The sequence below is a fragment of the Erithacus rubecula genome (assembly GCF_903797595.1).
Source record: "Erithacus rubecula genome assembly, chromosome: 1".
NCBI lineage: Eukaryota > Metazoa > Chordata > Aves > Passeriformes > Muscicapidae > Erithacus > Erithacus rubecula.
In genome coordinates, this window is record NC_136658.1 from 45,225,318 (window position 1) to 45,251,934 (window position 26,617).

At 38.7% G+C, this 26,617-nt stretch overlaps 2 protein-coding genes across 7 annotated transcripts in view; both read right to left on the minus strand.

Moving 5' to 3' along the window:
- The window catches only part of LOC306808798 (DNA excision repair protein ERCC-5-like), a 546,121-nt gene extending 536,182 nt beyond the window's left edge, over positions 1–9,939 (minus strand). For 2 of the 3 annotated variants that reach the window (XM_079319784.1, XM_079319782.1), the window contains exons 1-11: positions 9,512–9,719; positions 8,716–8,891; positions 8,087–8,202; positions 7,896–7,988; positions 7,061–7,121; positions 6,006–6,149; positions 4,986–5,193; positions 3,575–4,720; positions 2,975–3,207; positions 2,475–2,594; positions 745–958 (exon numbers count right to left, since the gene is read on the minus strand). In XM_079319784.1, coding sequence (XP_079175910.1) covers positions 745–958; positions 2,475–2,594; positions 2,975–3,207; positions 3,575–4,720; positions 4,986–5,193; positions 6,006–6,149; positions 7,061–7,121; positions 7,896–7,988; positions 8,087–8,202; positions 8,716–8,891; positions 9,512–9,599 — 2,599 coding nt within the window. In that variant the 5' untranslated portion in view covers positions 9,600–9,719. Of the gene's footprint in view, positions 1–744; positions 959–2,474; positions 2,595–2,974; positions 3,208–3,574; positions 4,721–4,985; positions 5,194–6,005; positions 6,150–7,060; positions 7,122–7,895; positions 7,989–8,086; positions 8,203–8,715; positions 8,892–9,511; positions 9,720–9,773 lie in introns of those variants that run through there. The other variant, XM_079319783.1, reaches the window with a different exon arrangement.
- A 1,277-nt stretch (positions 9,940–11,216) lies between these two features.
- On the minus strand, positions 11,217–25,933 carry BIVM (basic, immunoglobulin-like variable motif containing). Of its 4 annotated transcripts, none has more exons than XM_079319806.1 (11): positions 25,713–25,932; positions 23,962–24,562; positions 22,929–23,055; positions 21,944–22,039; positions 21,751–21,855; positions 19,893–19,987; positions 18,587–18,719; positions 16,285–16,356; positions 15,337–15,420; positions 13,635–13,731; positions 11,217–12,702 (listed from the first exon to the last, which is right to left on the minus strand). In XM_079319806.1, the coding sequence occupies exons 2-11, from the start codon at positions 24,449–24,451 to the stop codon at positions 12,412–12,414; spliced, it is 1,590 nt and encodes a 529-aa protein (XP_079175932.1). In that variant the 5' UTR covers positions 24,452–24,562; positions 25,713–25,932; the 3' UTR covers positions 11,217–12,411. The 4 variants fall into 4 exon arrangements, with proteins under 4 accessions (XP_079175932.1, XP_079175931.1, XP_079175933.1 ...); XM_079319805.1 differs by having other exon boundaries at positions 25,621–25,931; XM_079319807.1 differs by lacking the exon at positions 25,713–25,932 and adding an exon at positions 25,185–25,364.
- Positions 25,934–26,617: the final 684 nt, after the last annotated feature.

The following is a 26,617-nucleotide window of genomic DNA, read 5'->3' on the forward strand; positions in this document are numbered from 1 at the left end:
TTTTAGAGCCACCCTTTCCATTTAAGCTACAATAGCATAAAAAAGTAGTGGAAAAATATTTCATTCAATTTGCTGGAAGAAACCAGAGCTATATTTTTTGCCACATAAAAATGTTACAAAATTTTACGTGCTACTATTTCAAAGTTTATACCCTCTCAAATTGAATATGTCAAACCTGATTTTAAAAAATCTGCTCAAGACACAGTAACAACTTTAAATTGGCTGATCTTTTGCCTAATACTCTATGTGACACTGAAGCTTAGTTGTTCAACAAAATTGGCAACAATTTGATTAGACTAGCTCAAGAGCAACCAGAAAGAAGAAAAACATTTTTCAGTGTCAACTATATGAAACATATGTTACATATATTCCAGATTCTCTTTTAATATATTACATCTCAGTATGTCCAAAACCAACTTCTATTTCCAGAAGACTAAAAATCTGATGACATCAGAATGTAATTTTCCCAACACATCAGAAAAGTCACGCTAACATTTTCCCAGAAACTGGTATAACAGTTCATATCTCCAGCCTTGATGATCATTACACTAACTCAGTACATTAAATGCAGATGGTCTCCAAATTCAGTATGGGTCATCTGGCAGTAAAATAGCAACCTAACTGAAAGGCTTTAGAAACTCTCCAAAGAGCAGACACACAAAATTCTGTAGAAAATACAAAGAGACAGATGACAGAGTTGTCTTATTAAAGACTGTGTTTAACAAATCAATACCCGAGGCTTACCTAGCTGGTTCTGAAAGTCAACATATTGATAATATTCTATGTATTTGCTCTGACTGAAGAAGTTTTTATAAACATGTCGTGCACCAAACAACCAAACATCACTGTCATCAGTGATTGTCCCAGAGGTCTGATCAGTGAGGTCCAACACAGCACACTGTGCCTCTGCCTCCATCGGAGCTTCGATGTACGGAATGCCAAACAGACGGAGCAGCTCCTGCAGGATGGAAGGAAAACAGTTAATTCATCTAAAGAATTAACTTCTGATACACTTCTGCTTGACTCAGAACTGCTAGATTCACACTTGGAGTTATTTATTATTTGACTACAAACCTTAAACTTCCGGTAAAAAGCGCCAAGTTAAGTCAAGAGGGAATCCCCACTCAACTCCTCTCAGGCAAACAGTGCCATATAAGTCAAGGACTACTCAAGCACACTTTTCCCACACAGTTTGAAAACCTGCCATCTTAATTACACAAGCATACTTAAGTATTGTTTTGCACAGCAAGGAGAAAACTCCATGCATTACAATTATGTGGGCTCCAGGAAAGAAAGATGCAGGCTGGTTAAATATAAAAAGTAAAATTTAAAAAATCATATTTAAAAAAAATGTCATTATCACTTCATCAAAGAAAGTAGTATAACAGCCTATGAGAAACATTCATATCAAGCAGGAAACAGTGGGAAGACTACTCATTTCTTGAATAGTGTTTTGATTCACCTCTATTTTGATGCAATTTTGCTTTTATGGGATACATTACACAAATTCAGTTAAGTATTCCACATGCACTAGGTTTACAGGTTTGTCCTAGTTATTCTCCTAGTTACACAGGTGTGCATTATGTTCTTCACTCAGATGGCTTTTGAGGCTTGACAGAATCAATCTTAAGACATTAAATTTTTACTGTAATTAAGAATAAAAGCACTAGATCAAAAGACTTACAACCATAATGGTGTGCCATACAATTACATGGCACATAATACTATGACTCTAATCTACTGGCCTTTAAAAAAATCACCTGAAGAAACAAGTCTGTGCAAATATTTAACCAAGTTTAAGTATAATTTTAAAACTACCTAAACTGTCCCATTAAGGAAAAAAATACAAGCATTTACTTATTGCTTGGAATTTATTTGTTAGCATAAGTTTATTACATCACAGACAGTATCACTAGTCTACTAGTAATGGATTGGTTTGTTAACCCAAATACATTGTATTAAACCTTGAAACACTGGCACAGAAGTAACAGGCTTATTCAGGCACTACTGGTGAGATTCCTTCAAACTGCTTACTCAGGGCATAAGCTATACAGACTTCTTGTAATTTTTTAAACTTTCAAACACTAGGGGAAATCACAGTTTACCTAATACACAGACTGCATCAATTCTTTGCTGCTGAACATAGCTTCCTAATATTTTTTGTTCATTTTGCACTTTTCACAAAAACAGTTCAAGATCAAACTGGCCCAACATTTAAAAGCTGGTGCTCAAAAGATATACTGATTTATCTGTAATTATACCATTATCTTATAATGTTATTACACTTATTTATAGTAGCTGGAATTCAAGATTACCTCAAAACTTACAATATTTTAAATCAAGCAAACTGAAGAAAACAACCTCCTAGGAGGGGAAATAAGGTGACCTATAACTAAGCAAAATTACTAGCAGCTTTTGAGTAAATGACTGGGTTGGAGGAGGGAAACAAATCAAAATGACTCAACAAATACTACCTGGCTTTCCAAGAACATCTGTCCTGTTACAGAAGCAGCAACACGTTCCTGCTGCTGTTTTTGAGACTGAAGTATATTCTGCTCAGCAGAAAGGTTCTTTTCCAACTCTTCTAGTTCTTCCTGAAAATATAAACCAAGATTTTCATTATTTCAACAATTCGGGTACACTTAGTAAAGTAAAGCACAAAGTCTCCAACTACAATTATCCTAGCAGCATATGTTCCTCTAATTCACACTAGGAAGTTGTTACAGCTTCTCTAATGCAGCAAATTGTAAGACCAGAGACAGTCTAGTCATGAATTTGCTAAAACCTTAAAATTTTCCTTTGGTTTTAGGGAGATTATGATTAACCACCTTTAAAGAAAGATCAATTCCCACACAATTAGATACCTATGTGAGAAAGCAATGAAACAATAAGAAGCTGTTCAATAGTTTTCCTTAACAACTATTTGGAGGCAAAGCACTCCATTACAAGCTCAAAACAAGAAACAACGAGTTACCAAACTGATATCTTGCCACTCATCCACTGCCTCTTTACCATCATCTTCTCTTTCAACATTCTGAGTGTTTCCCAGCTCCACCTCACCAGAGTCCTTCAGCAAGTCCAGTGTAAAAGCACCAGGTTGGTCTGTCTCCACTTCTGGAAGTGTTGGTTCATCACTCAATTTTTCATCATATTTAGCAGGAAATTCAGCCTCATTACTGACCTCAGCATCCACTTCAATAAAGCTTCCTATCAAAGGAAAACAGAGACTTGCAAACATTTTTACCTTGGGCCGTGACTTTTTTTTCTATATGCAGCAGAAAAGTATAAAGATTGTGAAATTACATAAACCAAGTGTCTGACTGGTTAATACATTAGTTAAATTCAACGTACACAACACGCTTCCCTGACTTTCCATATTCTATACTCAGGTTTCAATGACAAAATACGACATCAAGGAGAGAAACACAGCTCAGATTTTCTTCCTGCCTCCTATTATGTGGGAGTGGATGCATTTTTAAACATTTCTTACTAAGAGAAAAGGTTACTTTCAACTGACTACAAATACAATATTGTCCTGTTTTCTTATCCTTTTACACAATCAAAAAGTACATACCATCAGAATCACTGTCTTCAGACTGTGATATCCCTTCTCTTTCCTTCTCAGGACCTCTTGTTTCTGGAAAAACTCTAATATCCTCCGATACATTCTTCTCTGATTGTGAAATTATTTCCTGTGCATTTTCAGAAATTTTCAAGTTTTTTTCAGTTTTAGAAAGGTCTGTTATTTCAGCATGAATCAAAGCATTTACACTAGTTTGCATAGGGGAACAGCTTGGCTTCTGCAAACAAAAATTCACATCTTTATCTCCCAGAGACTCTGAGTCCATTTTGGAATCATTTTTTTCTTTGTCCAAGTCTTCTTTGTCTTTTCTAATATTGCTAATATAAGAATAATTTTCAGCTGTAGATATACAGGTATCATTTGGTGAAATACGATTTTTGGAAGCATTTTCTTCCTTGTCTACGTCTTCTGTGTCTTTCATATTATTGTCAATATAAGTTTCAGCTGTGGATATACTGGTGTCTTTGGGTGCAGTATGATTTTCTGAATCATTTTCATCTTTTTCTGTCTCTTCTTTGCCTTTTCTAGTATTTTCAATAGCAGAATAACTTTCATCTCTGAATATCTCAGTGTCTTTGGGTGCAACATGACTTTTTCCCAGCTCCTGACTCTTCTGTTTAAATTTAGCATCTTGTATAGTCACTTGGATCGATGAATTAATTGTAGCTGTAGAAATGGTTTTTTCCTCCTTAATTTCAGGAATCTGCTCCTCATCTGAGCTGCTAGACAGAAAATCCTTCCCTTCTGGTCTTTCTGATAGCATTCCATCAGTTGTAGCAGTAACAACTTCCTCCCCTTTATCATCTTCACTCAGAGCTTGCTGAATTGCCCGCAGTGTTCTTGGAGACACACTGCCTTCCCCTGACACAAATTGGTCCATGTTCAATTGTCCTGCATCCAGTTCTTCTTCTGAGCTGCTTTCCACCATGGCTGCCTGGATAGCAAGCAAAGTCCGAGGAGAGGGGGGTGCTGCCACCACCTTGTCACCTTCCTCTGGCTGCATCTTGTCAGATGTAGACAGCTTTGCATCAGCAGGAGATTCACTGATTTTATTTAATTTAGTCAATTCATGCATTTTTGATGAGGGTCCTGCAGTAGTTTCCAAGTCTCTAGTCATAGCTTCTCTTGCTTGAATACCTGAAATAAAGTTTTGTGTGGAAAAATACTGCTTTACAATAATATTCCATTTTACCTAATCAACTTCACTACATAAAGATTATCAAGCCACTTTTCTACAGGTTTACAGATCACAACTAATGGCATACAATATTAATGCACATTTAATACAAAGTACTGGCTACATGCACCAATAAACAATATTCAGGTTTCTCTTAAAATTGCAAGAGTGTGCCAGAGTGCACACTCCTAACAATAGGTTTTACAAAATTAAGACCTGACATACCCTTTATCAGAATATAGTGAGAAGTCTCTTCAGAGACCACCTTCCTTGATTCCACTTCTTTCACAAAACCACCTTCATTTTCATATTGTGTTTGAATTTCACCCGAGTGCTGTTGATTCATTTCTTTTTCTACATTTTCTATGCACCGATTGAGGCTGCTTTTTTTAAGCAAACCCCTGAGCTGGTACTGGGAAAAGTCATTGGAGTCCTCAAAAAAACAAAACAAAAAACAAAACAAAACAAACAAATCAATTGAAATAAAATACCCCTTTTAAGCAAATTATTTTCCCATGTTCTGGAAGAGTGCGGAAATTCTTTCAAGAGTTCCTTTAAGCAGCTAACGTGTCTTTCACAGGCTGCTGCATTTCCAAGCAATAGCAATATTATCCTGGCAACATACAACAATTCTGAAAGGTACCAGTAGTTCTGAGTGCTGGAGAACATGACATCCCAATTTTGGCTATCAGAGTTCACCCCCATCTCAAGAAAAAAGCAGTTACAAGAGAATCCACATGTGAATAATTTTAAAATGATGGCTCTTAGCTTACATTTGGACATAAGCAATCATTTGATCTGATGTATATTGTATTGTAGAAGTGGCACTATAGGATTCCTCTTTAGTGTCTGAACAGCTTCAGCATATCTGCCTAAGTAACAAAAGCCTTTTCCCAGCTGCCAACTCCTCCAACAACCTCAGGGTTTGGAATCCAAGCTGCATTCATTCTGTCTGGTTCATCCACACCAGTAGCATGCTATACAATCTTGGGCATAATGCTGATGAGGCACGAAACACAGCAGGATTTTTAACATTTTAAAATTAGCTCTGCTAATTTTAGTGGAAATCAAGAGATAAGGCTGTTAAGAGTCATTATCTCACTGGATTTTTTTTTTCCTCCTCAAGGTAACATCTCTTATTAAATAGTCCAGAGTGCAAAGCTTTCCAGATCTAGTATTCTGTCTTCATTTGCATTAATGGCAATAACTCCATTCCAATGCCTTGAAAGTTATTTTAAACATTACCTCTGGCATTGCTTCAAATAAGGTTCTTCTTCGCTTTGTAAATTCTTTAATATCAGTCAAGATCTCATGTTTTATTTCTGGAGGCAGTTTGTGGAAATCTTCTGATTCAATATCTACAGAATAAGGGTTTTCACATAACTGTTCCTATAAAAATGGAAAACAATACATATTTTATATTAGAGCACAATAAAAATAATAATATATTAAGAACTTAATTCCAAACAAAACAAAATAAAAAACCCACATGAACTTAGTTGCTACTTCACATAGGGTGAAGAAAACAAGAAAAAAGTAACTATGTAATTACTATGTATTACTATGTAATAAAAAAAATGTTAAGTACCCCATACACACTATACAAGGAAACTTAGTTTTACTCTTTTTACAAGATACTTAGTATAAATCACTAAAGCAGGTAGCCTCAGCTACTCTGATTTTATCCTTCCCAGGAGGTTCTCCTTCTGAAAGAGAATCACGTCAAAGATGAACAGTCTTTCCCAGAGTTTTTTTCTATTTTTTTTTTCTATTGATAAAATAAGAGAGAATTTTATTATTTATTATGTCTTCTTCTTAGGTCTTATATTACTCTTCTTCTCCTCCTATCAGTTCTGCACATTAGAAACAAATACAGAATTTATCTGTGAAAACTCAAGGACTTAAGTGCTTCAACTTCAGTTTATATTTGGAGAAGCACAGGAATTTTTCTTAATATGCTGTCTTTTACATGCATACACGTGCACAAATGCATGCATTTCACTTATATTGGTACAAAAACCAATGTATTCTCATATGTTCAGAGGAAGCAGTAAAAAGAAAGAGAAAGGATACCACAAGAGTTTGCTGTTCTGCTGTATTCTAGTGGAGAAATCACATTAATATTTCCTCATTAACAGGAATTCTTAGAGTGAAGATTAACTTGTTTGCTTGTAAGCAATGTTATCATAAGACCTATATCTTCAAATAATTTGATTTTCTAAGCTTTTTGTTTGTCTTTTAAGCATAGCACATGAATGAGAGGATTGCTCACAGTAACAAGGCAACTAGGTTGCACTTACTTGCAACATCTTTTTTTGGCTCATTCTCATTTGCCATTCTTTTTCTTCCTCCTCCTCTGAACTAAAAATCACAAAGAGAAAACAAAAGATGCAGATATTTACCCAGGGGAACAGAGTTTCTATTTTAAGCAAAAAGACGTTAGTCATGCTGGCCAAGCACAAAAATTTGTAGCATCAAACATATATACGTGTGTGTGTGTGTGTATAAATATAAATACATATATAAATACATACACACATCATAAAGATCTGAACAGAAAGTAAGAAGGCAAACTATTAAAATTAAAACTAGAAGGAGACAACTGCTTCTATTTAGATCATGACACAATTCTTACTTGGTCAGCATTTATAGTATATAAAAGTACAGATGTACAAATAGTAACCTATAGGGCAGCTTCACATTCTCACTTAGTGTTATTTAAGAAGATGCCACAGGTGTGACAAGTACAGACAAATCCTGCCTCTGCTGAACATGTCAACACAAAACAGAATCAAGCTGCCACACCCAAACTTGAACAATTTAGTGCCATTTAATTGTATGGACATACATGGCCATACAGACTAAGGTAGAACTTTCATCCTTATACATTAATCCAGTGTAGAAATTTAATCTGTGGCCTGAAAGCTTCTTCTGTTGCTTTCCCATAAATAACAAGGAGGCTTATGTATTCAAAAAGAAAGTACAATAGAATATAAATTAAAGAAATATACTTTATATATATGTATTACAGTGTATCATAGGTCAAAGGCCTCTCACCAGCTTCAAAAATGTGGTTTATACTTTTACCCAGGTTTATTAAAAGTAATTTTGACTATTTTTCTTAATTCTACCTACCTATGCTTCTCTTCATCCTCTAAAGCAGGCAATGCATACATATCATCAATTCCTTCTCTGTGAACTTGGGTAATACTGGGCAAAGTTTCATTTCTTAGGGAACAAAAAAGAAAAAACAAAACAGCAATTAACAGCTTCAAAAAGACTTATTGTCACATATAAACAAGGGGAAAATACTTTTTTTTTCTTGCCTTTTGCCTGTAAGAGCAGTTTTGATAACATGTCTCTTCAAAAGGGTTTTCAAGAGTTTCTCTGCAGTTTTCCTGGAATCATTGATGGCAATTTCCTTTCTTTGTCTTCGCTTAGCCTATGAAAATAAGATTAACACCAACAAGACTTTGCTGGATGCTGAAGATGCACATCCAGTAAATCCCTCTTAAAATTCTGTGTGCTGAGCCTATGAGATACTCCTAACTCATCCTACACCAAGGGGAACAGAGCTTTCAGAGCCTCTAAATCTATGTCTGCTCCCTCTGAGGGACTCAGGAACAGCTTTCAGCTTCTGGGTACAAATGCCTGCAGAGCTGCATTCAGGTCCATTCTGGAGCACAAGCCAACCTCGTGCCATCATCCACTTCCCTGCAGCCTGGCTCCCATTAATATCAAACCTGCCTAGATTAAAGAAGAGCTGCTGCATGCTCCAAGAGCTAACTCAGGCTGGGACTGCAAAGGACACCTGCAGAGAGTGGACTTCAATCCTCCATCCCCACAGCTCAAAAACATAAGCAGAACAACAGGAAGGAAACTGAAAATGGCTGTTTACCATCAACAGACATATAGCAGCCTCTTTTACATTGCAAAAACTCACAGAGGTACTTACCAAGGTTTGTCTCTTCAGAAGAGGTGCCTCTCCATCAAAAACAAAGACAGGGCGAATGCGGAAAAACAGCAACTTGCAGAGTCGATGAAACAGAGTGAGCAGGTGAGCATTCCGAACAGAAACACCACCACGATCTCTGGCTCCCTTGATTGCTTGGTTCAACCAAATACTGATATCTTAAAGAACAGTTGAGAGGAAAAAAATGTGCTCTTCTACACATATACTACATAGGAAGTTCCTATAAAGTGTGCAGATTTGACTGAATGGGTTTTGCCCACTGCTCCAAAGTTGTCTTATTAAAACCAAGAAAATCAAAATAGCTGTGAGCTTGGAAGAAGCACTAAATCATTGCCCCTATTGCCCTGCACAAAAAGCAGAGTGGAAGCAAAAACACAGCAAATACCTCCCCAGTTATTTTTATAGGTAAATGACAGGTAACTTCCTTCCACATCTTTCCAGCATTTAACCAAACATACAGGACAGGAAAGCTGATGCATAAGCATAACTCTTCCTCATCTTGTAGTCGTACTAAGAGCAGTACACATTTATAAAGTGCAAAATTCTATAGTCAAACACTTGCATAAGGAACCTATTAAGAAAAAGTTTGTTTTTAAATTATGAAAATAAAAGAGATTAGTATTTCACACACTATAAAGCAAAATTTCTACTTATCAAAATGTAGGCAATTTAAATGTGCTAATAATAATATAATAACTTATAAATAAGAGAAATAGTTAAAATAATCTCCCGTTCAATTCGGTTCCTCAGCTTTACTTGCTTTACTTTTAAAGGATACCGACAGCAAGAATTTTCCCTTCCAACGTTTCAGGGTTTATGGGTCTCCCGGTGCATTCAAGCAGCTTCCAAAGTCCTTGAACTCCCATTGTTCTTCCTTAGTTGCTTTGAGAGAAAAATCTATGGACCACAAACGAAGGAATAATCCAAAGATTGTACGGCCCACGACCGCTTCATTAACTCAAACAGAAATAACGAGGAAGCCGCTCGGACCGGGAGAGACAGGGGCGGGGACAGGGGCAGGGTGGGTCGCGATCCCGGGCCTGCGGCGGGGAGCGGACGTGGCTCATGGACACGGGAGGGACGCGGGAGGGACGCGGGAAGGATACGGGATGGATACGGGCCGGAGGCGGCAGGAAGGCCCCGCCGCCCGCAGCGCAGCGAGCGCAGGCCCCGCCCGGCCGGGCCCCGCGGGCCGCCGGGAGTCGCGGCGCGGGGCGGAGCCGGCGCAGGGCCCGGCCCGGAGCGGCCGCCCACAGCCCGCCCCGCACACCGCGCCCGGCGGCTGCCACCGCCCCTGGACTGCTGCGGCTCCTGAGGCCGGGGGGCTCTCCTGAGCTGCCTGGAGGAGAGCTTGGTACCAGCGGGGAATAACACAATCGGCTTTGTTGGAAAAGGTCTCCGAGATCATCGAGTCCGACTCGTGACCGAGCGTCCCTTTGTCAATTACACCGTGGTCAAGGACGGGAACTGCACCACCGCCCTGGGCAGTCCCTTCCGATATCTGATCACCCTTTCTGTGAAGAAATTCCCTTAGGTCCAGTCTAAACCTCATCTGGCGCAGCTTGAGGCCATCTCCTCTCATCCTGTCACTTGTTATCTAGGAGAAGAGGCCGACCCCCCCCCCAGGTTACATCCTTCTTTCTGCTGGGTGTAGTGATAGTCACCCCTGAGCCTCCCCTTTTCCAGGTTAAAAAACCCCAGCTCCCTCAGCTGCTCCTCACAGGACTTAAGCTCCACAGCCTTTATCAGCTCTATTGCCCTTCTCTGGTTGGAGAATGAAAAAAAAAAAAAAGTCTCCTGTCCCAGAAGAAAATCCTATAATGCAGACGAAAAGTTGTCCTATTTTTCCCACCCCCGAACAAGATTTCCCCTGCAGCCTCTGTGCTTTCTGTTCTGCCCCGACCACAGCCCCAGTGCCCCCCATTGCAGGCACCCCAGCAATCGGGAATCCCTAGGGAGAAGCTCCCTGCAGCACAACCCCAAGGACACACACTCAGCTCCTGCTACTGCTGAAAGAATCCATATGCTACATGCTCTGTAGATGAAATTGGATTGTTTCCAAGCCAAGAGCAAAATAACTGTTAAACAAGAATTTCATCCCAACCTACTTAAGCAGAACAGCCAGATACCATCGGAGGTGAGACCCTGTTTCTCAGTGTAACAATCATTATTAAGCAAAAGTTATGAGACAACATGTAACTCTGGCTATGTAAGTCCTAATTCCCCTAAAGAACAAAGCTCAAGTAATCTAAACGAAGCTGAGCCCTCTTATCCTATGGGTTTTGCTCAGACATGAGGCTGCAGGCTAATTAAATAGAAGTCACAGTGGCTGCACTGAGCACCACTTTTTATGACCCAAGAGATCCTACCTACTTTGCTAAGTGGTAGCTGCAACTCTGATCTGTCACTTACCTACTTTGCCGAAGACCTTCATTAAATGCAGGACCACAATTTCCAATACAAATGAAAAGCAAACAACAAGATAGAAAACAAATTTTATTGAATGAACAAAAGTCTAAAAGTCTCCCATTTTTGGTTAACAAAAGCAGCAACCTACAAAACCCCTGCATTCCATGACAAATCTTTTTATGTCAAAAAATTAATCCTTGAGCAGGTATGAACATTTGTACACAGAACAATACAACCGTTGAGATGTGTTTGGGCAAGCAACTGAATTTATCAGGGAAAGAAAAAAACAAGAAAAAAGAAAGAATTCACCTGGGACACCTGAAAAAGCTTGAATTGTGTGCTGGCTGAGAGGTATATCATCAGGGCTGCCAGCAGTTTTCAGCACTTGCATCCCCTTCACACAAAATGAAAAAAGCAGCAGGACAGATTGTAAGACTGAACAAAAAAAAGAACTGCCAACAGAACACAGTGTTCAGCTAGCTCATTTGGCTAATTGTAAATGCAGCTTTTAATACTGAATTTCATAAGCTTGTGTTAAGTGAGTCCATGCTCTCAGGAGGCTCCAGGGTAAGAGTTCAGCCACTGTACCCGCAGAGCAAAGGTAACAGACAAGCTCCATCCTCAATAGGTGATTCATCACAGTCAAAACCAGGCAACCAGATAAGGGAAAAGAAACTGACACCTGCTTGACAAGATATGATTATCTGACTGACAGAAGTCAAATGGGAATTAAATGGAGAATGTACATTCTCTTCATAAATCCAACAAAGTTTTCGAACCTATGTGATCTTTTTTTTCCATTTGCTCTGGATATGGGCAGCCTTACTAAAATGAAGTGCTAAAAACAAAGGCAATGTTTACTTTTATCCTTACACCATTTGAAGAATAACCCTTTTTTATAATGTCATACCATAATTTTTCATGCTTTTGAACAATAAATATTTTCAATGAAGTCTGTTTATTACACTGACTGATTTCAACCTGCTCTTTTGTTTTCACAGATCAGGACATAGTACAATTATTTCAAAAGAAATGATTGATTTTGCTATCATATTCACCTTTGATTGCAAAATTACAATCTGTGCTTATCTGTCACTTTATACATCAGATCTCGTCTATTGCAACCATATCAACTTATTTATTTAATAATTATGAAGTTGTATTTTATACCATAATTTCTATTCTTAAGTGTTCTAGGACTAATAAATCCCTAATTTGCTTTGATTAAAACTAACTTTAATATATCACCTCTATTGTCTAAAGTTAATTTTAATCATTTCCATCATAATCATTATAACTCTGATACCCACTGTTCCTCCTCTCCCGAAGACTAGATTTCTTCCATGTGGATTCTTGATGAAAGCTAGCACTGAAAGATCGACCCAGTCGTCCATGCTGTTTCTTAGATATATTGTCTTCACTCTCAGATTTGGAAATTCCTTGTCCTTGTGTTTGGGATTGTTTATTCTGTCTAACATTTCCAAATGGAAAATTCCAAGGACCAAATCTTTGCCAGTTAAGTCTCTGAAAGGCAATGATGCAATGAAGATTTCCTCCAACCTAATCAAAGTAAAGGAGGTTCTTTGTTAAATGCACACCACAGGCACATTTCTGACATAGATAGATATTTGACATCAACATATTGACAAGTAACACAATACTTTCAAAAAGAAAGCAAACAAGAAGCGCCATAACCTATAAACCAGGAAAAAACCACCAACAAACCAAAAATATACAACTTGCAACAATCAGTTCTGATTGTTTCTCAGATTCAATTACTGCTTTCTTATTCATCTTTTTGATCTTTTTAAGCTATCCATTTTATCTTTCATGGGCCAGTATCACTTATCTTCTGCTAGTCTTTGTTTACTTTCTAGCTACCTTCTCAGCAATTATCTGTTCTGGTCCATTCTGATCTTGCTGACAGTCTTCCATAGGGTCTTCACATCTGAAATCATCTCTTCAGTCTATTATTTCTCAGAGTTTCAATCTGCAAATCACAAATACATCCTCCACCCATGAGATACAGCCCTATCTATAGGAAAGAAAGCAACACGCATTGACAGTAACTCCACACAAGGGAGACACACATTCTTTTATGCCTGATTCTACTCAATTGTACTTTCTTTCCCACTTAAATGTCATTGGAGGGTCATACCCCAAAGGGTCTGTAGTTTGTCTGCAGAACACTTCTATACTTGCTGCAGCAACATTTTAAACCAACAAAATTAAATATTCTGACTGAATACATTCTGTATACACAGATACCCTGGTTCATCTTAGCATATACCAAGCCACTGATGCTTTATATCTTGTCCAGCAAGTAAATCTAAATGACTGTGGTATGCAAGAACCCCCATTATACTTTTGTCTTCAGCAACACTTCATAACAGACAAATTCCTTTAGTAAAGTTAATTTACACTGCTGAAGTATGAGTAGGTTTGCAATAACCTACCACGAGTTTCTTCCCATCTTAGTGAGTTTACATTACCTTCTTTGTTTTTCGATGTTGCAATCCTCTCTCTAGGTGTCGAATATCTAGATATTCTGGATTTTGAGTGTTTAGGTCAGTGACAATATCTGTCCATCTACAGAATAAAATCATTATTACTCAGCTGATATTTATGAAACCTCAGCAGCACAAAGACTCACATACACATACACACAAATACAGATCTGTAGCTTTAAGCAGTCTTAGCAGTGATTTCAAGATAAATGAATGCATAAAGTTACAAAAGCCTTAGTATTAGAGATATCAAGCTGGATGTAAAAGTGTCTCTTTTAATCAAAGCATTCACAGTGATTATTCCTGCTCTTAAGAAACACCTTCCAAAATGAGTAAGAGAACCATGAGTCATAGCTACATTCCCTGTACTTATCAATTCATCAGTTTGGGAAAGAAGGATGCAAAGTGTGGTCTAGGCAAGATGAATCATTAGCCTTTTTTTTTCTTAAAACCTCTCCTACCCTTTTGTATTATTTTGCTAAGTTCCTTGGCTTCTTTTGCACAATAAATGTGCTTTCACCAGAGTCACCTCTCATCATAACTCACTCTTCCATTTTATTTAATTCTAAACTATCAATTCAATCACTCCCTATTCACTCCGCTTTTCAAAGACTCATTATTCCTTCCAGCCCAATTGAAACAGACCTTTTCATATTCCAGACCTTTTCAAACCTGCACATCACCTTTTCATTTCTATCAATGTCTAGCTGCCTGTTTAACACCACCCTCCAAATTCAGAAAATGTATTTCTGCTCCAACCTCTACCCCCTTTCCTTAAGCACAGAACTTTCTGCCAGCTCTCACAGGGAGTGCAGTAGGAAGAAGAATGTCTCCACAATCAAAATTAGTATTACAAAGGGTTTTATTATATATTCAGAAACCATTTCCTGTGCCATTTGTAGCTAATATAAAACACAATGAAGTTATACCCTTGGCACTTACAATATGTCATTTCTCAGTAATCAGATGCATATTGTGATTTTAACCTTGTTGCCCTTAATCTCGTAATCCAAAATACCCAAGTACTTGCAGTTATTGACAAGGTCACATTACTGACAAAAAAAACCAAAACCCTATTAAATATAACTAATCCATGACATTTCTACATAGCACCCTCTAGTTCTCCTAGTCTGTACATCTAGTTTAGACACCACCTTAGTTTGGGTCAAACCTCATCATAAATGTATTGTTTGAATGCACAGATAAGCAAATAACACAACTGCAGGCTGCACCTGCACCTGAGCTAGATATCAGCAGCAGAATAATATCCTGTGCACAGCTCAGACACAGCCTGTGGATGTCCTCAGCTACAGTCTAAATTCCTCCAAGGGCCATGCAGTCTGTAAGTGACAACTGGCATGACCATAGACAGCTGAGGTACCTTTTCATCCTGACTAGTATGAGCCGTGTCACACTCTGTGTCACTGTGTCAAAGAAAAGATATGGGCTTTGGCTCTCAGCAGCCTTCTATGTTCTGACAGGTGACATTAAACTACAGAGCCAGCCTTGAGGTCATAACACGAGGCTTCTCACTAAAGCACCATCTGTTTCTATTAGATACATATATATATATATATATGTATATATTTATTCAAAAGAACTAAAAAGTCACTCAAGGACTCTGAGCAGAGAACCACAAACTGTCTTGAAAGAAAACATTATTTTACATTCTTACCAAGTAACATACCTTTTACAGTGTATTGTTGGATGCTTTCTGCTGGGCTCTCCAATTAAGATCCAATATTCTACTTCTTGCTGCAAGACACGACCTCTGTTCAACAGAAGACACAATCCTAGTAAGATTTATTGTGCATGCTAGAAAGAAAAAGATGTTAACAGTCTCTTATTCTTTTTAGGATTTTCTAACATTTATAATTGTTTCCAAAGCCAAACTAAAAACCAGCTCTTGTGCTATACTGCTCACAATTGCTTACAGGGAACCTTTTGTTTCACAGGGCCTGAAAGCAAACCTTAGGGATGCTACTACACTTGATTTGGGAGGAAGACAGATTTTCACTAAAAGCAGTTTTATTTGGATGAAAGACAGTCTGGTACATGATGTAAATATGAATATATAGGAACCAACAGAAATAAGAGTTGTGGAAAGCTAAGTAAATGTGGTACAAACAGCTTCCTCCCTATCTGTGATGTCTGACAGTCATAAAAGAGTCCTTTCCACTATTTTTAAACTATACCTTGGCTAACAGTTCTTACTAAGAGCCATAGGGTAACCTGTAAGAACAAAACTGGATACTTTAAATGCTTTCTTCTAAACATCCAATACCAAATACTAAAATCCAAAATTCTGAATTAATACTACTTTGCAATTAACTTCCAAGAAGCTCAAAGCTTTCAGTAACCTTGCCAAGGAAAATTTTTGACAGGTTTAAGGGTAGAACTAACGAGATACACAGGACTGCTATGTGACTTCCTTTGTATAATTATCTCATGAAAAACTACATCAGTTTCAACTGTGACAAAACCTGACATTTTTCTGCCTAGGGTATTAGACAGCATATGGCCTTATTGCTTGGAACATTTTGTTTACTTACAAAAAAATTCCCTGTAAAATAACAATGTATTCCATCGGTGCAAAGATGGGAAACCAAGACACAGGATTGATTAATTGACTTACCTAAAGTCACACTGGAAGTCTGTGGTTGAACTGGGAACTGAACCCAGGTCTCCCGAGTCCAAATCCAGCAACCTAAGATCATACAGGAAGTCTGTGGGTGACCTAAGAACTATCTCTAAGCTCAGCCTAGCAACCTATCCACCTACTTCTTTTGGGACCTAAAATGTTTCTTGATTCTTAAATAAAAACTTTTCTTTGTAAGTAGAGTACAAAAACAGGTGAACAAGAACTGCTCCAGAATCTAACGGTAGTGCTTCTGAAAACAAAACTTTTTTTTTTTTTTCTCAGTAGGATCAGAAAATACAAAGAAAACAGGATGCTCATCTGGTTTGATCTCCAGCCTAAAATAAGGCTATAAAATCTTCTTGAACTTATTATTTCATGTTACATTGTTAGAAGATAACTGTTGATAAGAAAGAAAGCTAATATTGACTTAAAAATAACATCACTAGTGACTAAGAATCCATTTCAGCCACGGATAAAGAATGAAAGTGTTGTTCCCACTCATTACTAAACAATATAAATTTAAGTTAGTTAAAAGGCATGTTATGTTTCCACACACTGGACAATGTTATTTCTCAGACTGCATTTTTGATCTAGTAATATTTTTTTTCCTTTGGTCTTCTAGTACAGATTCCTCCTAACTGATTGAATAAGTAAGTGATTAACATTTTGGTACACTCAAGTATACTGATTGGATGCTGGATTTCTACTTGGGGCAAGTCAGTGAACTCAGTCTCAATAAAAAAACTCTATCCTTTTGTTCTTATATAAGAAGCTTTCATTAACCCTACAATAAGCTTCACACTGGGAAACTAATTAGATTATGCTTTATCACCTCCAATCAATGACCATTTTCAACTTCAAAAGTAGAGCTAGCATTCTCTATGCCTTGATGCAATCCTGCCTCTTCAACAAAGTCATAGTCAGACTACTTAGCAAGCAGATTGACAGAAGTTCACCTTATATTAGTGACCTACACATTTCACTGTTTAACATTCCCCAACACTGATATCTGTTAATTTTCTCAAGGATTGACTACTTATGCTCTATGATAATGCTAATAAATACTGACCAATGGCTGAACATAGAGAAAATTCAACAGAATCCTTTAATGCCTACCATGTTTGAAACTACTTTGAGAGAGGAAAAACAGCTTAATATGATTCGCTGAATGAGGTGAAGCAAACTACTCTCCTCAAGAGTGTATAGAGCACTCTACTAACTATAACACCTTACATTGAGTAACAAGGTAAATGCCTCAAAAAAGCTAATACATATCTCAAGAATATTTTTATTTTAATATTTTCAAAGTTAAAATTTTTGGGTTTAATGCAAGACTCTCCCCAGATTCCATATGAATACTAATGCTATTACCTATTTTCCAAAATCTGTATTTAATTGAAAACTATATTAACTATTGCATTATATTATCCTACTAGTGTCACTCTGACAAATCTGAAATTATACAGGAAACTGTATTTTTAACTTGCATATTAAGCTTATAGAAGTACTCCAGCATTTCAAACATGGTTAAAAAAAAGGCCAAACCTAATGTCATAGTCCATAGACCTCTTGTAGCTTTTCTCCCCCCATTCCCTCCCAATTCCTGGTAGTAAATCATTCCATATCTTTACTTTTCCATGCCTTACATGCCAGTAGCTGGAGTTTACCATCATCATTATTAATCAACATTCATGTAAAAAAGGGATGTATCCACCATCCTGTGATACCTATACAACCCGTTCTTGCCCTACACAAACACTGGTTTCTAAATGTAAATTTCACTGCATCCACCTCAAGAAAAATTAATATTACTGCAGACTTTTTACTTCTAATTTATAAAGGAAAATTGCAAAATTGCAACATACACACCTGTTTCCCCTTGCAAGCTCTCTAGGAACAGTCTTTTCCCATAATTAGCTGCCCTTTTATTGCTTAGCTTTAAAAAACACCACCTGGATTTTTTTCAGCCCATATGTTTTAATTTTCAGAGTATTTACCTTCACTCATCCTTCAATAAAATAACTACCTTCTCTCTACATGGCTAGAAGGTCTTTAAAAAAACAGTTTCTTAATACCACTCACAGTTTTCTCTTTCAAGTCCTCTCAGTGTAGTCTGTTTAGTTATGTTTCATTTTAAGTCAGTCCTATCAAATCACACCATAGTATTTTTCTAGCTCAGACAGATGGTTATATGACACAAACTGAAATGTTATTTATGGAGAAAAATGGCATCAAATTGAAGTAAATTTTTCTATATGTTTCTTCCACTAAAATAAGCATAAGCACAGTATCTTACCTATAGGCTTTACTAGCTTTTACTGGGGTCGCTTCAAATCCAATTGGGCAAAAATAATGGTTTTGGCAATGGTAGATGTAGGCCATTGATTCATCTTTCAGTCCTCGTGTTAGCTTTGCAAGGGCCCCTGCAGCTACAAAGGAAGATCAGGTTACAGTTCCCGGTGCTTTGGATCCTGAGAAACATATTCAGCAGAAAAAAAAAGATCTTTTTTGACAACAAAGTAGTTATACTGCTTTTTAAATGGGAGGATGTGACCTGGAAGGCATCCACAAAATACACTTTTGGTATCAAACTTAGTATTTTTTTATACCAGGCAGGAAATTCAATATTATCTGCTGCACAGTCTGTGCCACGGAAAGGCAATAGAAAGTATGCTCTGTGCTTAGATCAAAATCAAATTTAAAAAAGAACCATAAGTATCTCTTAACCTAGGAAATACACACTGCAACAGAATGCAGTCCCAGCTGCCCTAAGTCAGATGTGGCACACATTGATAATACTATTAAAACCACTGAAAACACTCAAACATTTTGGTATCAGGAGCTTCTTGGAGTTTCCTAGTCTCAGAAGAACATATGGGCATGCAGGGGTTTATAATGTGACCACAGTGCTCAATTTCAGGAAAAGACTAGAAGAGGCACTGAAACATTACAAGTTTCAAGTGGGATTCATTTTTAATAATCTCTAAAACTTTTCCAAATGATTTTGTGCTTTTAAAGAACCTTTCAGTTAGAAGGCAATTGCCCAGACTATACCAAAGGCTAGTTAACAGTGCATGAAAGTAACAATTTTTAAATAGCATACCTAAAAAGTAGACAAGTTGCAAAAAATTCAGCTTCATAAGCTAACTCAGAATAATCACCTAACTTTAGAGAGATGTTAGTTACAGTCAGGAAGAACAGGTAAGTTCGTTAAAACTTTAAGTGCATTAAGACTTTAACACTGGGCTTTTTAAAGGCATAAAACATGTAGTAAAGACCAATACTTTTTGTTCTCCCAGTGGATGACAGCAAACAAATCTTTCCACACACCAATGCAGAGCTGGAAATGCAGTGTTTGCCTGGATAAAATTCCAATTCTGAGACAGCAGAATATATAGCAGAGAATGTATTTTATCACAATAAAAGTATAAATTAAATTTTTAGCTAAATAAGAGAAAAATAAAAACAGAAAAATCAGCCAACTTGGGGTTGATATCTCAGATTAGAAGTACTACTTACAGACTTCATCCTGTCAAAAGCTACACACTGCAGGATTTTTCAATTTATACACTAAGATGAGTACTTTAGGATTAGCTACATACCAGTTTCTCCAGCTGTCTTGTTCTTCCCATGAGGTTTATACAGAACGTATGAGCATCCCTTGATATGGAAGTGATCATTTATTTGCCTAAACCATCTGAAACAATAAGCTTAAACATTGTAGTAACTCAAGAGTTATTAAATACATTTCATTTTCTCACACTTATCCTGTGCTTTGACAGTTTAGGAAAACAAGTCTTGGTGGGCTACTAAGTACCTACCTCACTAATATTTAGATTGTAGATGACCACAGCACCCAATACAAAACTTAACATATCCTAGACAGAGAAGTAAATACACAGAGCCTTTTCCTTTATTTTGCTTTTCCAGACTTGACATAGATGCGTAATAAGCAAAGACTGAGATGTGAAATGTTAGTCCTGTTGTATTTAGTCCAGTCACCTCTAATGTTCAATTCACTCAAACTTTACAAAGACACACAAATTCTGAGATGCCAAACTTCAAATCTGATTTGTAGGGTACATAAATGAAATCTAGGTCCCCAGAAGGGACCCTTCAAGTGAGACTTTTTGCTTATCCTGTTGGGTTTCTCTCACCTAAACTTCACAAAGCCCAAGCACTACAGGAGCCTCATACTGCAACTCCTCACCACAGCACTAAGTGCAAGCAATTTTTCCACATTAGAAGATTCAAATTACATGTTTGAAGACAATACCTCAATGATAAAGCTATGTTGGGTAATGGGATTGGATCACAGCCCTCCTGTTTCCCAATCTGCCAAGTACTTCAAAATTTTTGGACCAGGCAGGAAAAAAAATAAAGAAAACAAAAAGACGGGTAACTTCTCTGCTGCATAGAGGATGCTCACAGGGGAAATCAAATAACAATTACAAATTTAACTTTTGTCTGTGTAGACTGTTGACAGGAAGAGACAAAACACTGTATCAGCTTGGTCTATAAGAGTTGCTATACCCTGATGTACTCCTGAAGAAATACAAATCCTGGATCTGAATTTCCTAAAGCAAGTTAGGAAATTTTCGTGACATTTTCCAATGATGTGGCCAGTATGCTGGATGGAGAATAGACTGCTGCCACTTTTCAAATCCAGGACCATCCTGATCAGACAAACACTATATATTTCCATAGAAAATTAATTAAATCAAATGTAACTCATGAAGCAAGCAAAAATACTGCGAAAGTTTCTAACCTCACCAAAGGGCAACACACCAAGGCCCTGTCAAAATGTTCAGCACTCTAGAACAATATGCTTCTTGGTTATGTTTAGTCCTAGAATGTCTTATTACTTTAATACCTTAAAAAAAAAAAAAAAAAAAAAAAAGGCATAAAGAACTTAGGTCCAACCTATAAAAATCAGGAAACAGCAGAGCAGAAGTGATAAAAAATGTCAAAGTGTTCTGCGACTCCAGCTCCATGTTGTTGCTCCTGAACAGTTCCATTGCAGCCAAGATTCAGTACTTTCTCGTTTTCAGCTCTTAAATTACATTTTACCTTAGGCCAATAGTGTACCAATTGTCTTTTGGGGCCATTTCAGTGACACCAGCAAGCATTTAACATGCATTTTCAAAAATAGGAAAGTAAGTGTAAAGAGAGTTTTCTAACCAGGAGACTAGACTCCTTAGAGTATTGTACAATCATCACACAAACTGAACCAAAAATCAAATAGAATTTCACATTGATTTGACCTGTGTAACATCACACCATTCAAAATGGCCAGGGACAACGATTCCTTGAGAAGTTTCGTTGTCAGAGTACTCAGGTATCCCTCATTATTCTAAAACTTGAGGATTAACAAATCAGCCACTATGTTTTTAAACAAATTAACTACTACCATATTTTAAAGGTTCTATCTCTTAGCTGCATCAAAAAAAACAAACATACCTCATTAGAGTTGTGTTTCCAGTGAAGGGACCAAACCTAATCTCCTCAAATGGGGGCTGGAAGCCCAGTATATGCAAGGCTTCTTCTTGAGTGATGGGGGGCAAACTTGAAAAAAAAAAAAAAAAGTGTTGTAATTAGAAACATATTTTTGACACTCTAGAGGCAAAGCAAAGCAGTCCATGTGTGACTTTACCTTCCAGCTCCCAGTGTACTATATAAGAAATTCCAGCAAGACACTAAGGATGAAATTCCACAGGAGGTCTTGTATTGAGGTCGGCTAACACAATACCTTAAAGAAAAAACCTCAAACATATTAGTAACACAATCTTGACTCACATGTGACAACCTTCAACTACTTTTTGTGTGCCACGTCACTAAAATGCCACATTATATTGAATGATTTTACGTCATCTGTGTTAACATTAAAAAGCCAACAAAAAATCCAAAACAACCTTAAAAACAAAAATTAAGCAACCATGCCAAACAATTTATTTGCCAAATGCCACTACCCAATTTCATATAAATCAGTCATTATATCTAACAGTTCCATGGAAGTTCTGTACAAATGATCCTGTAGGAAAATGTGATTCTGTACTAATATACCATATGGTTTAATCCAGTCTCTTCTAAAATGTGCACTCGTGGCAAACTGCATCTTGACCAATTTACTAATGAATATCCTTCTGAGCCACAGAGTCCCTAGGTTAAATCTAACTTTCTGGTCACAGACACAAAGTTAGAACCAGATAGATGCATTAAAGTAATAAATTTACTGAGCTATATTAATACAATAATATAGAAATGACAGATTCTGATCAAGTATTTCTCAATAAAAAGTAAAATCAGAAGCAAAACATATACATTTAAAGCTACTTTTTGCCTGACCATGCTAAAAACTTGTATTTTGTTTTGCAATGAATCCCCACATAAGTTTTTCCCTTTACTGAAAGTAAAAGGAAATTTAGAAAGAAAAATGTTTTAAGAATTTCAACAGATGGGAGGGAAACTCTAATTTGTCTTCTAGAATGCATTGGACAATGTGTGCATGCTTAACATTTCTACTAAAATAATTACGAAGACATCATTGAAAAGTTTGAAATCAGGTAACTAGCAACAGTGTTTGCTGAGAAACTACACAGTTAGTGTAGTTCATAAATTCATAACTTCATAAATACTACCATCTCCGAAGGTCCAACACTTTTCTTTCCTTCACATCTTCAAGGGCTGAGCGCTGAGGACACTCTCTGTACTGTTTGCTTTTTTTTTCCACTGATTTTTTCTTTGTCCCTTGTTTCTTCATGTTGCCTGCAAATCAAATTTCAGAATCAAATGTCTAGTTTGCCATTCACAGCTTTCTTCTTAAATACATTTTGAAATAGTACACAGCTCAAATACAGACAGTGGTTGTGTTAGTAAGTGTAAACTGGGACTAAACATTAACTAAAAGGAGAAAAATACATAATCTAAATTGTCAACAGGTTTATAAAGCTGCCATTAGCTCTGTAAACAGCATGGTGTTTAGATCATCAACAGAATTAATGATGACCTGCCCAACTGTTTAGAGAGCTAAGTCAATCTGATTATTCTAATGCATTAAATCACCCATCCCAGAAATAGACTCTCAGACCAACACAGGCCTCCAATCTCCTAACATTAAGTACACAGGGAATATAATGAAATGCTTGTTTTTCACTGCCAGCCTTGCAACCAGCTACAGTTTCTAATGAAAACATATATGCAAATCCATTAATAATAACATACACCCAAGGTCTTTTCCTTTTTATAAGCCACTGTGACAGTAGAAAATGGAGACTTGGGCCATATGCTAAAGCAGAAATATTTTTGTCCCATTTTGAAGCCATACATCCAGATGCAAAATATACTAGGTCCTACTAAAAGAAAAGAAAAAAAAAAAAAAACACTCCAAGAACACAGAGGGAGGGCTCCTGGGGATACCAGAAACCACCCCAAATACTACAGAGTTAAGCAGAAGTAAGCTTTGTTTTGGATCCACTTTCCCTGGCAGGTACACTTGACTTTCACTCCTCCTCTCTCTCACATTATTCTGTCTTGATGAGCAGGTTCCTTGAAATGAAGAGCAGGCTCTTCTACAGCACCTCCTCACAGGACTCATGTGCTGGCCAGCCCCCTTCACAAACAAGCTGGAAACACGAAGCCTTTTCCATTCACATCAAAACTTCACCACCTCACCTGCTTTGCTCTTCATATTTGAGTTCACGCCATTGAACTCCGATTTGTCTATTTCCCACGCCAGTGGAAGCTTTCCAAGACTGCCAGGCAGGCTCTCCAAGTTAGCATCTTCATTGTAGATAATCTCTGAAGCACCAGTTTGAACACTGAGTAAGTTAGGTGTGTTATTTCCAACCTTTAAGGCAGCACTGCTTGATAGGCAGGCACTAACTGAAGCACTTGGACTTTTACAAATAGATGTTACTCTGTTTAAAAAAGCATAGTCTGAGCAGATGGTATAAAACTTCTCTCTTGTATGAGTCACAGGACATCCCCATGGATAATGCCCATCTTCCCTAGACACCAAGGATGCAGTGGAGGCATCTGACATGCAGTATGGCTTCACGGGATCGTGAAGAGAAGCTTCTGGGGATTCTTTCCCAGGTCTGTTTTCAGTGTTTCTATTATTTCCAGAACCATTTTCCTTTTCATCTTCTGAAATAGTAGGCATTGAATGATACTAAGAGTATTGCACAGAAAAGAATACTTTTTCTTTATGTTTCAATTACAACAGGGTTTTCATCACTGCCTCCATTGCCTCTGCAAGGTATCAAACAGGTACCTGAAAAAAAAAAGGTAAGTTAGCTCAGGTGTGTCATGAAACATAAAATATACACAGAGCTTATCTTTGATCTTGTAGCCAATAAAAGCTTAAATACCCTTCAAGATACCATGACAAACATGGGGTCTTTCCCAAAGCATGTCTAGAACTCTACAATCAGCACTTTTTATCATTTGTGAGGTGCCAACAGCATACACCACAGTGATATCATACTGAGGAATAAGATTTATAAGCAATTATACTTATAAACCAGCATACAAAAATAAAAAAATTAAATCTTTCTACATGTTCTTGGTTGTGTTTCCTCTCTTCTATCCCTTACAGTCACGATACACTGCTAATGCGGAATACAGAATAATTTATACAAATTAATAAATCATCATACAGCAATTTAAGGCCACAATTCTGCTGAATCCTGCAAACTTTTGCTGCAAGTGAAGTTCAAGCATACAATTACAGTAACTATAACCTCTATCGATTGTAAATTGACAACACCACCCTCAATCTGTTCCAATGCTTCCCTCCTACAGCTGTTAAAGGTTCCCTTTTATTTTTCCGTGCCTCTTATTCTTCAAGACGTGAGAAAGAAAAGCAGGTTTTGTTTATGGCAGCTAAGAATTACCAAAAACAAATTTAGAGGGCTGGCTGGCTGGCTTGCTTAAAACGATCATTTTTACAGGGCAAGCCGACAGCGTGTGTGTTATCTGTCATCTCAGCAGCTCGCACGTCTGCAGACACGCGGAGCAGATGGGAACCTGGCGAGGGAGGCAGGAATCGCGCTCGGCAGCCTCCTCCTGCCGCACCGGCTGGGGGCCGCTGCCCCGCACCTGCAGCGCGCCGGGAGCGCCTCGGGCCTCCCAGGGCCGGCCGGGCTCCGCCAGGCGGAGCGCAGGGACACATCCGAGCACCCGCCCCTCCCCCGCGCTGCCGCCGGCGGCTCCAGCGCGAGCAGCCGCGGGCTGCGGCAAGGGGCCCCCGGGACCGTGGGCTCGCTCCCCTCCTGGGCGCCGGCCAGGGGCGGGGACAGCGGCGGCGGGGCTGCCCCCGGGCCGCGTTACCTGCGCGCAGCGGGGCTCGCCGGCGTCGCCTCCCCGGCCGCGGCGGAGCGGGGACGCGGGCGCGCCGGAAGCAGACACAGCCGCGCGCTCACCTGCGCGCCCCCGCCGCCCCCCGCCTCCTCCGCCGCCGGCCCGCACCAACTCCCGCCGCCGCACGGGGCCGGGGGAGGCGCGGCGCTGTCCGGCGGCCGCGGCCGCGCTCCCGCTGCGGGCCCTCACGGTGCCTCCGAGGAACCGGTGGCGAGCGCCTCCCGGCTGGGCCGCGACTGCGCCTCGGCGCCCTGAGTGGCGCCTCTTCGGCCGCCCTCCCCCCCATTTGCGCCCTCATGGTCTCGCCCGCTGGTGTCCCTGGGGAGGGAGGGGAGGAGCGGGCCGGGGATGGCGGGGGCGGGAAGCGCCTGCTGTGAGGGGCGCGGAATAGTGAGAAACGGGCTGAGGGAGATGGGCCTGCTCAGCCTCGAGAAGAGACGGCTGAGAGGGGATCTCATCACTCTCTGTAAGTACTGAAGGAAGGGAGGCTGCCAAAAGGATGGGGCCAGGTTCTGCTCGGTGGTGCCCAGCAATAGGACGAAGGCAACGGGCAGAGACTAATCCGCAGGAAATTTTACCTGAATATGAGGATGAACTTCTTTACTGTGGTAGTGACCAAGCACTGGAGCAGACTGACCAGAGAGGTTGTGGAGTCTCCCTCGATGGGGATGTTGAAGAGCGGTCTGGATGCATTTATTTGCACCAGGGTTCTCCTCATTGCCCGACAGTCGTAAGAATATGTGTAACAACAATGCTTCTGTAAAACTGCATGAAGGAACAAAAGTTTATTTCAGATAACACTGTCTGAAACCGCTGACAATATTTTTCGTATCATCCTTCACTGCAGTCAACATGAAAAACAGTTACACTGAAGATACAACTGGAGGTGTTCTGGTACTGACACAAATATGTAAAAATAATTAATTTCAAAATATTCAGGTTGATTTTATAACAAACTCGTAAAATT